This window comes from Brachycentrus maculatus, unplaced genomic scaffold (assembly GCF_059751285.1).
Source record: "Brachycentrus maculatus isolate JH-2025_06_01 unplaced genomic scaffold, ASM5975128v1 h1tg000071l, whole genome shotgun sequence".
In the NCBI taxonomy this organism is placed as follows: domain Eukaryota; kingdom Metazoa; phylum Arthropoda; class Insecta; order Trichoptera; family Brachycentridae; genus Brachycentrus; species Brachycentrus maculatus.
This window is the reverse complement of record NW_028280825.1, coordinates 227,704-241,862: the sequence shown is the minus strand read 5'-3', so window position 1 is coordinate 241,862 and position 14,159 is coordinate 227,704. Positions and strand designations below refer to the sequence as shown.

Here is a 14,159-nt window from a genome sequence, read left to right as displayed (position 1 = left end):
ATGGATAGGCCATAATATAAGACACCCAGGCCTGTTTCTTACGATTGTGAAAGGCATATGCGAGGGCAAAAACTACACAGGATGACCCAGCTCAATCTACATGGATCAAAATATCTCTGTCATGAGTTGTAGCGGATAGGCCGAGTTTAAGAGACGAGCGGAGGATAGAGCCGGGTGGAGACTGACCATGAAAGAAGCAAACCAATCATCACCAAGATTATAATCCACGAAGAAGATGGTTGCAGTCATGATAAAGAGTACTACATAGTTATTTGCTGTAGACATATTTTGAAACTGTTTTATGGTAGTTATAATAAATGTTATGGCTAGTTATGTTACATTCAGTTGCCTTACTCTGATTTTAATAATCGTGTTCAAGTATTTGTCATTGTTCAAAGAGCTGATCTCAATCAAACCCATTAAATATTGGCATTGTGCATAGGTAGCGGTAAGCAAAGACTAACTATTATATACGTTTGCGAGTTACCGAGTTTGATCGTGTTCACTAATACACTAGTATATAATCCTTGGAGTTCACAGTATACCTACCTACTACCTATAGTTTGATGTAATCTTTGGCAAATTAGTTAGTCTGTGATCTTTGGTATTCGCTGAACACAGCCCGTGAAATAAAACTTAATTTTTCACATTTTTTGTACGTCAAGTCGCTAAGCGATTCGAGTTTTTTTTTATATATATATATTTATTTTGAAGATCGCTTTAAGTGAAAATTATTTAAATTTGTAATTTAATAAATATTTCTAGGTTAGATTTGACGATCTGCTTTAAAACCAAACACAAAAAACAAAGGAAGAAAAATGACTACTTTGCGACCGTTCACTTGTAATGATATGCTTAAATTCAATAATGTGTAAGTATTTCCTATTTATTTAATATGGCGTATATTAAAAAAAACATTATCATTTATTCTTCTTTCTTTTCTACTTCTGTTACTCTATACATTTCTTTTTACGCGCATTTTTGCCACTGTTTCTTGGTTCAAATTTTACGTTTAAACTACACGGTAAAGACCCTACATACATAGTCTTGTTTATACAGTTTATTTTTACCATACTTACTTCTAAGTGCGCTATAGTTGCCTAAAGTCCAGATTATGTTTAATCTCGTTTCTTATTTTCCAATTTACTCTTTGATTGCTCTATTTTCTTATCTTATTTGCTTGTTTTTAATTTATTCTAAACCTGGTTTATTATTTTCATATTTACTATGCATTTTACCCCATACTTGCTTCATATACTCTTTTACTATTTTTTTCTTGTACTTTTTTATGTTTTTAGGTACCCAATTAAACACCGTCCCAAAATGAGAGTAATACACGCTGCCCTTTGGAAATATTATGTATGTAATATGTTTTAAAAGTATAATAACTATATGTGTTTAATTTGCAGCAATTTAGATCCTCTAACAGAAACCTATGGACTTTTGTTTTATACTCAGTACTTGGCTCATTGGCCTGAATATTTTCAAGTTGCGGAATCTCCCAGCGGTGAAATTATGGGATACAGTTAGTAGTTTTTTTTTAGTAATCTAATTTAAGTTCTAGTTGTAGTAAGTACTCTACAATTATCCCATTTTATATAAATTAATTTTAAAATGTTAAATTACTATCTATATTGTACTCTTTCTCATATTTATTTTGCGCAATATGCTATTATCACATTTTTATTTGTTTATAAACTGGCAAATAAATAAAAAAAAACAAAGACAATCTTAACAATTCTTGTTGAAATCTTTAAAAAAAGAAAGAATAATATTAATAATTAAACTATCCATATACCAGATGGATGTTTATGTGGTGAAGAGCCCTATGCACCATTGGATGTGAATAGGGGTATAAAGAGTTAGTTTGTTAATTCCAAAACCTCTGCGTAGTTTAACTCTCTCTAACTCTTATCCGGAACCAATGGTGCATAGGGCACTGCATCATATAGAAGCAGTGCTATCTTGATCGTCATATACACGAAGGAAATTTGATCAGTCCTACGCTTCTGGCCAGTTCAAGGTAAAGTTAAATAAATATTGGAGTGAAAATTTACATATTTATTTTGATCCCCTTGGGTATCGAACCCGGGACCTCCAGCGTAGTAGCCAAACATTCTAACTACTACACCACAGATACTTAAACTTTATTTTTTTATTCTTAGTTCATATTTCCTGTTGCAAGTATTTAGTATTCAGTTTGAGATCTGACAGGGACAAAATCGTTTTTGCACTAGTTTTAACGATGGCATAACCAACATATATTTGAATTTTAGTCATGGGAAAAGCGGAAGGACACAAGGAGAAATGGCATGGCCATGTAACAGCACTCACTGTGGCTCCTGAATATAGGAGATTGGGACTGGCAGCTACACTTATGAAGTTTCTGGAAGATGTGTCTGAGAAGTAAATTTCCAATTCTTTTAGTTGGTTTTCCTTCCGCGGAATAAACCTGTATTGATTATAGTCCTTAATTAAAAACAGCATTCTAATCTCAATAGTAGTTTCTTCATATTTACCTCCAACGAGGTAACTTCAAGCGATGCCTTTGATACATGTGATTCATTAGTTATATTTTTTTAGCTGTGATTGTAAGAATATAAACATATTTATTACTTAGAAATAGTTCACTTTGTTAAGATATTCAATATTCTAGTGTTAAAAATGTAAATAAGGTACAGTAAAAACTTCTTGATTAAAACAATTTAATTCCATTACCATAATTCTGGGAATATTAGAAAATTCTAAACTCTATATTTTTTTCATTCAAAATTATTTGAAAATGCTCCATAATTAGAAATTATGTTTTGTCTTCATAAATTAAGAAATGGGTGAAAATAATCAAAATACCCTTGCCTCAGTTTGTATATGGAAAATGTGGTTTTCGTTGATTAAATTCAGTATAGAAGTATATGCTGTGCCTATTTCTTCACAGTTTTGCATGTTGTATTTGAATAAATGTAAGAAATAACCGAGGGCGATAAAAAACTATGATATGAATTATTAATTTTGCAGTCAGGATAGGAGGTATCACAAAACCCTGGTTCAACGAGTTATCTTTATCAAGTTATGTAATCAATAAGCTTTGCTGTAATTTCTTTCTTACTTTGTGTTTTAATTTTTATTAGTGGTAAATATTTTTTAATTGCAAATGTATATGATTACAGGAAAAATGCTTACTTTGTTGACTTATTTGTGAGGGTGAGTAACAAAGTAGCCATTGCAATGTATACGGAACTGGGCTATATTGTGTACAGACAAGTCCTAGAATATTACTCTGGGGATCCTGACGAAGATGCGTATGGTATGAAAATAGAGTAAAATTCAATAATTGAAGTGAATAAATCATAGAAATGTTTTCTTTATCATATAATTCCGTTTCAGATATGAGAAAAGCATGTTCGAGAGATGTCGAGAAAAAATCTGTGATACCCTTGACACATCCTGTTAGACCTGAGGATGTTGATTGATTATAAAAACAGGAAAAATAAAACAACAGTCATTAAAATAAAATGTTTATCAAACTTGGATTTGTGAGAAATGTAACTAATATTGGATAATGTACCTTTAAGATAAATAGAAATAAAGTATTTATGAATTAGTTTGAATTGTTTCATTTTCAACGCTTTCTTTTTCTTTAATTTTCTTCCAGTTTTTAGCAGCGGCAAGAAGTTTGAGATTAGGTTTAACCATTTCGTCTTCGGGGAATATGTAGTCGAACACTTCTTCCCAACCTTCTTCGACTCCACTTTCTGAAACAATCTTTTGTCTCTTTTTCACCCTGCGAGGCATCTTCTCCAACACCTTCTTGATACTACTGTTATCATCTCCACTTTCATTTTCAAAGTCCCTCCAAGCTTCCAGTAAGAGGACTCTAGATTCCTTCTCTTGCACATTTCTTAAACTATCATTAGCCCGCTCATAAACGCGTCTGGCCATCTCGATGTTGATATTGTCTGTATTTTCGGCATTGAGCTCAAATTTCGCGTAAGACATCCACACTTTAACGTGAACAGTACGTTCTAGAAGTCTCTCATACAACTGCCTAGCATTTTCAGTTTCTCCCTGAGACACTTCAAAATCGATAAAACTCTTCCACAGTAATTCAGGCATATCCAGTCTGGATTGATTTATGGCCAGCTCATAAATAGCTCTGGCTCTATCGATGTCTCCCAGGAGTGTTTCAAGTTCCGCAAATTTCATCCACGTGATACAATTCTCGGGACCAAATTCCAAAAATTTCTGATACAGTATCCGACATCTGTCGAATTCTCTGAGCTGTATTTCTAAATCTATATAGCCCCTGTAGAGTTTATCTCTAGGGCAAATACCGAGAGCCAAGCCTAGAGTTTTCCTCGCTTGCATTAAGTTTTTACACCTGATCTCAAATTGTGCATACATTAGCCATATCTTGGAAAATGTGAAGGTTTTATGGGGGAGAAGATCCAAACATGTTCTGTATATTTGCCTAGTACGATCGACGTCTTGCGCTTCTAATTCTTCAAACAGGGCATAGTTTATCCACAAATAAATATACCTTCTCCAGAAATGCTTTTCCTTTGTTGGAGGAACATTTGCAATGGCTCTTTCGTAAGTCTCTCTGATTTCTTCTAATTTTCCATCATTTTCAATTAATCGCAGAAAATCAAACCACGCATCGTAGTTAGTCGGATTATCCTTTACTTCTTGTTCATATTGGAATTTTCGTTTGCTCACTATCACATCTTCAATACCAGACCTATCACCGTACTTCTTCTCATGGATAGTGTAGGCTTTGTATAGGTCGTTAGTTTTCTCTTTTGGAATATGCTGAAGGGCATATTTGTATATAACCTTGGCCCTGTCGTGTTCTTTCTGGTTTTCTTCAAATCTGGCAAAAGCGATAAACAGCTTCTCATCTAAAGTTTCATCTCCATAGAATTCAACAGCTCTTTCGAACACTTTTCTCGAACCATTGATAAATCCATGATTTTCTTCGAAGCGTGCATATTTTATCCAATTTTTTACATCTGGATGAACCATCACAAAACGTTCGTATATTTGTCGAGCCCTATCAATCTCTTTATAACGGAGCTCGAAGTTTATGTAAGTTTGCCAGGCCTGTTCATCTGGTTGCCATTCCATCCAGCGCTCGAACACCTGCAATGGGAAGAATGAAAAGTACACTCAAAATAATGTTTTGAATATTGAAAGCATTAACTTTCGAGAAATAAAAATAGTTTGTGTTCTGATCCACTCACATTTTTATTAACCAACTAGTTTCGGCAACAACCTGTTGCCCTCTTCAGGGTTTAATTTATTACTTATAAATTAAACCCTGCAGTTATAAATTAAACCCTGAAGAGGGCAACAGGTTGTTGCCGAAACTAGTTGGTTAGTAAAAATGTGAGTGAATCAGAACACAAAGTATTTTTATTTCTCGAAATAATACACTCAAAATAAGACTATTTTAGTGTCATAATTGCAGTATTTGAAATGGATATGTACCTGTCTTGCTCCAGCTACATTTTCCAACATCTCTTCCATATAAGTGTATTTGTACCAGAACTGCGCTACTCGAGGAAGTATGGTGACAGCCCGGTCCCACAGGTTGCGCGCATGATTTACTTGACGATTCCTCATTTCTAATTCCGCATATTTTAACCTGAAAGCAAAGATCCCATGTGATACCAATACACACTTCTTACCGTAAACCAAGCTGTGGTGACAGTATTTAAAGCTGGAGGACGAACGCAGAAATAAAAACATTCATAACTTATATCTCTGCTTAGGCTTTGCTTGGAAGATGAAAAAATAAATAAAGTTTGTTACAAGGTAATCCATACACACTGATCATTTCGCATATGAAATACTTTTAATACTATGATCAATAAAAAGTTTGCCGTATACATATATAATCAGTGGCGTGCACAGACTTTTTAATCAGGGTAGGGTTGGGTAAGGATAAGGCATAGTAGGCACTGGTCATGTTTCTAAGTAGAATGCGAGTTATCCAGCGTAGGCACTGCTTTCCTGCCTATATGGAATGCACGCCCCTGTATATAATATAATTTTAACCTAGTATTATAGCGTTACCTGTCTAGTGTTGATGTGGAGTTTTCAACTCCACGGTTTAATTGAATTAAATTCAATGAATCAGAACTAAAGAAATTTTTTATTTCGTTGCTTGTAAACATGAGTATATGAAAAGGTCATAAGTGTAAAAATGTGTGCAAAATCTAAGTTTCCCATAAAATTATACTGTCATAATACAAACATCGATGTTCATTATATAAATTTTACTAAGCATATTGTAAAATATCCCGTATTAAAGTACTAAAGTAAACTGAATCCAAGTACTTAATAAAGATGCGCGGAAATTTTAAAATAAGTTAAAACAGATGTTTAAGGAAGGAAGATTAATAAAAAGGCGAACCATAGTGTAATATTGCGATGGTCCATATCCAGAGCCCTTTCGTAGATAGAACGTGCACGCTGAACTTGCTTTTGTGATTCTTCCCATGATGCGTATTTCAACCAATTGCTGATTACCTAAAAAAAAAGAAGATTAAAACATAAATCAGGTAATCAGCAGAAGGGGTTATTGCATTAGGTCATAATTATTTGTATACTCACCATTCGGTTTTTTCTAATATTGTCTTCAAAAGCCTTTCGTTTCCGATGCTGATAATCCTTTAATTCATCGGGATCTGAAATCTTCTGTTTTGGTGGTGGTGGAAGGATTTCCAAATCACGCTCTTTAGCCTCCCGTAGCAGTTGTTCAGCAGTGATTTGGATTTCTGCCGGAGCTTTGTTTTTCACCTAGAATGAGAAAATTAAGTTAGAAAAATTTAGGTTAACTACAAGATATTATAATGCTATTATCGTACGTACCTTGGCAACTTTCGGCATTTTTTGAGATTTAGTTTCCATGTTTATGTTTTGATTATAAAGGATACAAATTAAAACGAAATATAGAAAACAACGCTTATCGTTTTCGTCGTTTCTAAATGTCGCCCGCAGCTTGTCAAAACACAATATCCACAGATTTCCACACTGAAAAAATTTAAGCTTAGATAAATATTATCCATGATTAAAATATTAAAAAAGGTAAGTACCTACTTAAAATGATAAAGCATTAATGTTCTAAAGTTTTTTTTGCAATCGAGTCACATTTTCAGCTATGATTTCCAAAATTCGCTAGGAATGCAAACAAAACTAATACAAATACAGTTCGTTTTTTTCCTAGAATTTTCACTCATGAATTACATGAAATCAAAGAATTTTAAACATAAATAGGAAATCCACTCACGAGTAGGCATAGGCTATGAAACATAAAAAGTTGAAGCATGAGTTGGGTCATGATAAGCGGTGTTGCATAAGCCGTAGCTAAATCTCAGAGTCACTTGGACGTAAGGTATTTAAAAAAAAAAAACAAATAAATTCACATATCCGTCATGTTGAAATATTATAAATACTTAAACTCTCAAAGCATTATGTTATAAAGCGCACAACTGAACCCACCCCTCTATTTAAATTTCGGTCGTAAACTTTGTGACTTCATTATGTAAGAATGTCACGACATGTGGATTGAATACAAAATGTGGGTTTTAGGCATTTCAATACGAATGAAAACGAGATTGGGTTTTCCATTCATCCCGCGCATTCTATTCACATTTTCCAAGTAAAAAGGGAATGATATGATGGGCGTAGTCCTAAATCTGAGGAGGGGCAGTATAATATGAAATTATTTTTATCGACGTAGTCACTGGCTTTTATATTTTTTAAATTTTGACATTTATGGGTCCAAACAATTTGTCTGTGGTTTAAAATTTTAACCATTTACATAACCTATAAAATAGTTTTGAATCGTAAACGTCAAATTTGAAATTTACCAATCAATTCCAATAAAAATATCTGATTTAAAGCAATTTCAATGTTGCAGAATTCTCATTGAAACTAAATAATATTTTTTCAGTGGTATTACAGTATTATCTACCTTAATGATATTATAAATTCTAACTCATGTGCATAAAATGCTCAAATTAACTATACGTTTGAGGAGGTATTCCCAAACTCTAAAATTATGTGTTTTCAACAGCCGAAAAATTAACCATGTGCTAACAGGTAACAATCTATCATTATCATATTTTATTTCATTAAAAAAAAGTTTTTTATAAATAATTTACAAATTAAAATGTGATCCTGCATTGATTTACATATTTGAAAATCTAAGATTACATTGCTACGCGGAAAACTTTTTAAAAACTGTAAATTTTATTAAATAAAACATTACCTACAAAGCTTTTCCATATTAATTTTATTTGACTAGTGACTGGATTTCATCGTTACCGACATTATCAGACTAGTGAGAGTTTTTTTTCCAGACAAAAACACTCGCTATGGTGGGAGGTTAGACAAAATTCTATGTTATGTACACAACAAGGCAGGGGTTGAGAACCATTATTTTATATAATTTTTATAATGAAAGTAAAAAGTGATTTATGATAATAATTACATGTAAAATAAGGGCGTTTGTCCACTACACGGAATTTTACCGTCCAGAACTTCAGTTAGCATGTTAAAACGGATGATTGGCTTGGATTGGCTTGTGCTTTTGTCTTTCTTTCTTCGGATCGGTGCGCTCGATCGGTGCATGATCATGGTGCGCGTAAATTCGATCACAATAAACTGTCGTAGTCGCTTTTATTTTGAAAACCGGACTGCCGGACGCTAAAATTCTGTATAGTGCGCAAGCGCTCTAAGAGTTAAAAGCAGGATTTTATACAAATTTTAATGAGAAAAGGATTTAAGCTACTTATTTAAATTTTTAATTAATGTTTTACATAGTAAATACCACTATTTCTTAAAATCTACTGTGACACGTGTTTCGATGCATTCTGCATCATTTTCAAACACCGTATAATAGTGGTATTTACTAAGTAAAATATTAATTAAAAATGGAGATTTTACCACAAAGTGACTGCTGAATTAATTAATGAAATTACTGATTTAAATAATGTTTGAATGTATCTGGAACTGTCCGCTGACAACTTCTTCTACCGCGCTGTGTAAAATAAATATTAAACTTTTATATACTTGCACAAGTATGATGATTCTAGAATTCAATTTTTTTTTAGGATCACGATTGTTTCAAACCAAAAGTAGAACGAAATATGTAAATAATTCATCACCAGATACTTTCCAGGCTGTTAGAAGATTACATTTTTTGGATGATTATTTCGGAAATACTACTAAGGAGACAAATTTGGAATGGGCAAACGTAAAAGAAGAATATATAAAAGCAGACAGAAATGCCAATGAAAGAAATGTCGATGCTCTTATTATAGAACATCTAATAAGAAGAAAGAATTGGTGTCGTGGAAAGGACTTTATTTCATACATAAACGATAGCGGCGTAACACTTAATATAGGTGCCATTGGGAAATTATTGAGGTTTTACTTTCTCTTAGGATCAAAAGAAGAACTCAATGAAAAAGAAAAATTAACTATAAAACAATTGTATAAAGACACACTTTCGAAATACACAGTACTTGATTCCTTTTTAGGGGATAATTTCATTTCTGCTCTCTCTCTTACTGACGATTGGAAAGAAGGCTTGAATATTATCGAGAAGATGAAAGCGTTTTCTAAGCCCGCACAAATCGCTCACACTTCCGTCGCGAATGCCGCTTTCGCCAACAAGGATCCTGATACCGGATGGAGCGTCCTTCGTGACATGGCTGACTCTTATCAACAGCCTAATAAATCTGTGTATTTATCCTGGATTCAATTCTGCTTGTCTGCGTACAAAAATGACAAAGTAAAGCTGCTGTCAGAAATAGAAAGAATACTGTATTATACTGCAGAAAATAATATAGTTATTGGACGAAGCATTGTAGATACTTTGGCTAATGTGTTTAGCACGGAACTCAATTGGGGAGCTGAATTAGTGAGAATCAAGTCCAAGTATGTTGTTTTTATTTTGAATTATTTAGTCTCTCTTCATAATGTAGTCTCTTCAGCTGGAGGTCCCGGGTTTGATTCCTTCTTCTTCTAACCCTTATCCACACCCAATGGTGCATAGGGTACTACATCATATAAATGCAGTGTTATCTTGATTGTTAACACATGAAAAAAAGGCCATCAGCTCTCCACTTCAAGTACCAGCCAGGGTAATATTGAATTAATATTAGAATGAAAAAATCACTTATATTTATTTGACCCCCCTCCTGGGAATCGAACTCGGGACCTTCAGTATGATAGGCGAGCGAGCTGACCATTACACTACGGAGGCGGACATCCTATGGGGACTTGATACCTAGGGGGGTTTAAAATAAGTACAAACGTTTTTTTACTCTAATATTTATTAAATATTTATCTGGGTTGGTATTTGAAGTGTAGAAGTGATCACTCGCCTTTTCTGGAATATCAGCAATTTTGTGTTTCAACACTAGTCACAAATGAGCTATATATTTACAAAATTTTTATTCAAAATATCTTGTATTTGGTCCAAGTTGTACGTGAATCAAAAGTGTTAGTAAGATGTTTTTTCTCTTTTAAATTAATGCATTTCTTGCTATCTGGACAGTGTTATTCATCTAAGAATCTTGTTGATGGAGGTTCTGTTTTAAATTTTGTATCAACTACTAAAAAATATAAACTATTATAAATTAAATATACTTCTACATGTATTTTTTTGTTTATGTTTTCAGGGGATTGTGTTTTGCGTGTAAGAATACTCTGAGTGCTATAGAAGTGACTAAAAATGAATTTGAAGAATTAAGGGCAGAGTTTTACGACAAAGTGTTGCTTGGGAAAAATGTGTTTGTAAAATCAACGCCTGAAGAACACAAACAATTTTTGGACATGTTGGATAAACACGCACCTTTTGATGTAGTCGTGGACGGATTGAATGTTGCCTATTCTAAACCGAACCATTGCAACTCGGGTTTCATTGTTTCAGTAGTAAAGAGATTTGTATCCGAGGGGAAAAAAATCCTAGTGCTCGGACGCATGCATATGAAATATTGGTCCAAATCTGACATGGATTACATTAATAAAAATGCTCTACTGTATTTAACCAATGACTTGTAAGTAAATATATTAAAAATAATATCTGATGACAATATTTTGAGTGTACGATTTGACCCTGTTAAACTTTTTATTTCCAACATAAACCCATGCCATCGGTCAAATTCAGTTAATTGATCACTTACTTGAGTTTACATTTATTCTGCAATATTTACAATGGTATAGAATGCTTATTACTACTTATATTTATGTAAAGAAATGATAACTGATCACGTTGCACTTTTAATGTTACATAGTTTAATGAAAGGACTATGCGGTAAATGGGTAACTGAAGGTAGGTCTGGTCGCTCCGGTGGCTGGGGACGAGAGAGAATATACCTTCAGTTGTCAGTCCTTTTAAAAATCCCATGTCGTTCTTCGCGTGGTGACGTCACGCTGGTCCGCGATGGCGCGGTGACGTCGCGCTCATCAGCGGTGTACTTGTCTGTGGTGGTCGGAGCTGGTTGGCTCACCACACTGATTTATGCGCCATGGAAAATTGGACATTTATTATGTGCGCCATCCATAGAAGCCGAGGCAGACATTTGAACGATGTTATACTCCATACATATTGCCATTGTTTGGCCTTTCAAACGAATATTTTTCTTTTATGATATCTCACATGCACTTTGTTTTATTTAAATTTAAAGATAGGAAGCTCTTGAAAGACCTTGTATAATGCCTGCATTTTGTATCTTTTAAATTTTCAGATCTTATGATGACCCATTTATACTTTTTGCTTCACTCAGAGCTCCACACACTAAATTTTTATCCAGGGATTTTATGCGCGGTCACAAATTCCTGTTGAAAAATGAAAGACTTCAATTCATTTTTCGAAGATGGCAACAGAAGAATCAAATTTTTCTGACATTTGTGGATGCAAACGGAAAAGCCATTATAAAAGTATGTATTAAATAGATTTATTTACAATTTTACAGAGATACAATTTGTCAGAGCTCAAAGAATCTGGACATTTTTCTTTTATAAAAAAGTCTCTTATACCTATCTATGCTTTCTTTTATGGGGGGGGGGGGGTAAAATGACGGGACCTTAACCCAGCATTTTGCTCAATAGAGGTTTCTCTTATGTCTCTCTTATAACACATTGTTTGCGGGAAATGCTTAAGCTTCTTTTACACACTGTTGGTAAAGAGCGGGAGACGCTCATGAGCGTTTTATTTGCTTACTTTTGGAAGAGCGCGATAGATGCCAAAAAACATTGAACAGATTAAAATTGGGTTTGCGGTTACTTGTGATTTGTATACTGAGAGTCAGACTAGGGTCGGTATAATTATATCGAGTATAATTAGGTTCGGGGTTGATGAAAAAACCGCCCGACAATAAAATTCATTACAAATATTTCTGGTATATATTGATATTGGGTGAAACACTTAAGTACTGTTAAAATTGGTAAAAACCGAATAACGGACTTTTTTCTAATAATTCGAAATAATACGCGTTTGTCTCTAAAAATATGAAGGGTGTCGATAGATTATGCCATCAATTTGAAGAAACAAGTGTCGAAAAGGGTATTTTTACATGCAATAGGCAAATAATATGCTTTTTACTGTATAAAATGTCAAACAATAATTAACTGATATGGCAAAACTCTCCTAACTTGTTATAAAGTATTTAGGGTTATGATATTTAGGGTATTTTGTTTTATATTATATTCTTTTCCAGTTGCTTATGTTGTATAGTAGATTTATAAGCATTGAACTATAATATTTAAAAAAAAATTCGACATGATTATATTTTCAATTTTTTTAAATGTGTTAATATCCAGGTTTGACTGTTTAGTAAAAAATATGGGTTGCTAACATATAGAAACATAGGGCATTACAGAAAGGACATTTCAATCAATTATCGAGGAATGTCAAACCCATTTTTATTTTGTGAGGATTGATAAGTAACTTTTTTTTCAGGATTCGCTGAAATTTTTGTCCGTGGCTCATAAAACTACCGGTTGGCATATCCCCTTTCGGTTGGAAGACGATAAAGTATATCAAGACACTATTAATTTGCCATCAAACTGGCTTTGTCTTCAACCCAAAAAATAATTATATACATATTTTTTTTAGCACAATAAATGTTTTATATTCGATGTTTTAAATTGTTTTTTATTTGATTTCCTCTTTCATTTTAAACCACTTATTAATTTAAAGGTAATCCTGAACTTTTGTAAACTTGTTATTTCATACATCGCTCACTCCTTTCAAGAACGTCATAATTCAAGAAACTTGATTTTTTAGGAGAACGTTTTTAAAGTTTAAAAATATAACACAATGTATTAAAAATAAATATCAAGCCATTTATTAAACTTTTTACTGTGCAACAGATCTTTTTAGGTAAAACCTGAAGGTTTTTTCTTCATTTGAAAAATATTTAGTATATTTAAAAAATTATTAAACAATACCTTTTCTTCAAAATGCAAAGACAATACTTTCTGCCCTGTAGCGAGTAAATATTAAGTTAAAAATATGCCGCTTTTGCTGGGATATAGTACATTTTCTGGGCATTCCGAAAACATACACAACTGAAAATTGTCGATTTTTGATTCATACGTTCTTGAAAGGAGTGAGCGACATATTTAAATTTATCAGTTGGGACATTTATTCCAAAGGCTCAATGATAACACATAATAATACTAGCTTGACTAAGCGGTGGGTGCAATACTTAGCTAGCCATATTTTGTTTACAAATATACAGTATTATAAAATAAAATGAAAATAATAAAATTAATAAATATTGTAAATAAAGTAATGAAATTCTGGAGAGACAATGGCAACACTGTGCTCCACTGTTTTCACATGTCCAGCCCCCATCTGTACTCCACAAGCAGTTTTATTTATTATTTATTTCTTTAATTAGCTTATATTACACTAATATAAACTATCATTTACACTTAATTTACATCATATATATATTTACATCTTACAGTAAACAAAACATTTATTTTTAAATTCTTTCAGACTCTTTTCATTTTTCATACATTCAGGCATCTCATCATACATTTTCAAACCCTTATACATTAAACAATTTTGTGACTCGGGTTTTTTCAACAATGGCAGTCTTATTTTATCCTTATTTCTTGTAATATGTTCATGA

The 14,159-nt window shown here is 33.0% G+C and overlaps 3 protein-coding genes across 9 annotated transcripts; 2 read left to right on the top strand and 1 right to left on the bottom strand.

Annotated features, from left to right (window-relative positions):
* Positions 1 to 387: 387 nt before the first annotated feature.
* Naa20A (N-alpha-acetyltransferase 20 A) lies at positions 388 to 3,602 on the top strand. 5 transcript variants are annotated; one of them, XM_088257116.1, is made up of 6 exons: positions 388 to 442; positions 766 to 871; positions 1,410 to 1,525; positions 2,277 to 2,406; positions 3,168 to 3,304; positions 3,385 to 3,602. In XM_088257116.1, the coding sequence occupies exons 2-6, from the start codon at positions 819 to 821 to the stop codon at positions 3,468 to 3,470; spliced, it is 522 nt and encodes a 173-aa protein (XP_088113242.1). In that variant the 5' UTR covers positions 388 to 442; positions 766 to 818; the 3' UTR covers positions 3,471 to 3,602. The 5 variants fall into 5 exon arrangements, with proteins under 5 accessions (XP_088113242.1, XP_088113241.1, XP_088113244.1 ...); XM_088257115.1 differs by having other exon boundaries at positions 388 to 448; XM_088257118.1 differs by having other exon boundaries at positions 388 to 448; positions 1,299 to 1,525.
* crn (pre-mRNA splicing factor crn) lies at positions 3,503 to 7,024 on the bottom strand. Its single transcript, XM_088257113.1, has 5 exons — positions 6,874 to 7,024; positions 6,616 to 6,801; positions 6,416 to 6,531; positions 5,488 to 5,644; positions 3,503 to 5,139 (listed from the first exon to the last, which is right to left on the bottom strand). Exons 1-5 carry the CDS (start codon positions 6,910 to 6,912, stop codon positions 3,592 to 3,594), a joined length of 2,046 nt encoding a protein of 681 aa, XP_088113239.1. The 5' UTR covers positions 6,913 to 7,024; the 3' UTR covers positions 3,503 to 3,591.
* Positions 7,025 to 7,807: 783 nt separating this feature from the next.
* mldr (mitochondrial ribonuclease P catalytic subunit) lies at positions 7,808 to 13,164 on the top strand. 3 transcript variants are annotated; one of them, XM_088257101.1, is made up of 5 exons: positions 7,808 to 8,106; positions 9,120 to 9,948; positions 10,695 to 11,072; positions 11,763 to 11,955; positions 12,977 to 13,164. In XM_088257101.1, the coding sequence occupies exons 1-5, from the start codon at positions 8,016 to 8,018 to the stop codon at positions 13,109 to 13,111; spliced, it is 1,626 nt and encodes a 541-aa protein (XP_088113227.1). In that variant the 5' UTR covers positions 7,808 to 8,015; the 3' UTR covers positions 13,112 to 13,164. The 3 variants fall into 3 exon arrangements, with proteins under 3 accessions (XP_088113227.1, XP_088113228.1, XP_088113226.1); XM_088257102.1 differs by having other exon boundaries at positions 7,840 to 8,106; positions 9,188 to 9,948; positions 12,977 to 13,158; XM_088257100.1 differs by having other exon boundaries at positions 7,874 to 8,106; positions 9,549 to 9,948; positions 12,977 to 13,158.
* The last annotated feature ends 995 nt before the right edge of the window (positions 13,165 to 14,159 follow it).

Bases quoted from the DNA above. Each gene is read 5' to 3' on its own strand.
- Naa20A (XM_088257116.1), top strand. From the start codon at position 819: ATGACTACTTTGCGACCGTTCACTTGTAATGATATGCTTAAATTCAAT. The intron at 872-1,409 runs GTAAGTATTTCC...TTTAATTTGCAG, and splicing joins ATGCTTAAATTCAATAATGT to CAATTTAGATCCTCTAACAG. The intron at 3,305-3,384 runs GTATGAAAATAG...ATTCCGTTTCAG, and splicing joins TCCTGACGAAGATGCGTATG to ATATGAGAAAAGCATGTTCG.
- crn (XM_088257113.1), bottom strand. From the start codon at position 6,912: ATGGAAACTAAATCTCAAAAAATGCCGAAAGTTGCCAAG. The intron at 6,532-6,615 runs GTGAGTATACAA...CTTTTTTTTTAG, and splicing joins ATATTAGAAAAAACCGAATG to GTAATCAGCAATTGGTTGAA. The intron at 5,140-5,487 runs GTACATATCCAT...TTCCCATTGCAG, and splicing joins ATGTAGCTGGAGCAAGACAG to GTGTTCGAGCGCTGGATGGA.
- mldr (XM_088257101.1), top strand. From the start codon at position 8,016: ATGCTCAAATTAACTATACGTTTGAGGAGGTATTCCCAAACTCTAAAA. The intron at 8,107-9,119 runs GTAACAATCTAT...ATTTTTTTTTAG, and splicing joins AATTAACCATGTGCTAACAG to GATCACGATTGTTTCAAACC. The intron at 11,956-12,976 runs GTATGTATTAAA...CTTTTTTTTCAG, and splicing joins ACGGAAAAGCCATTATAAAA to GATTCGCTGAAATTTTTGTC.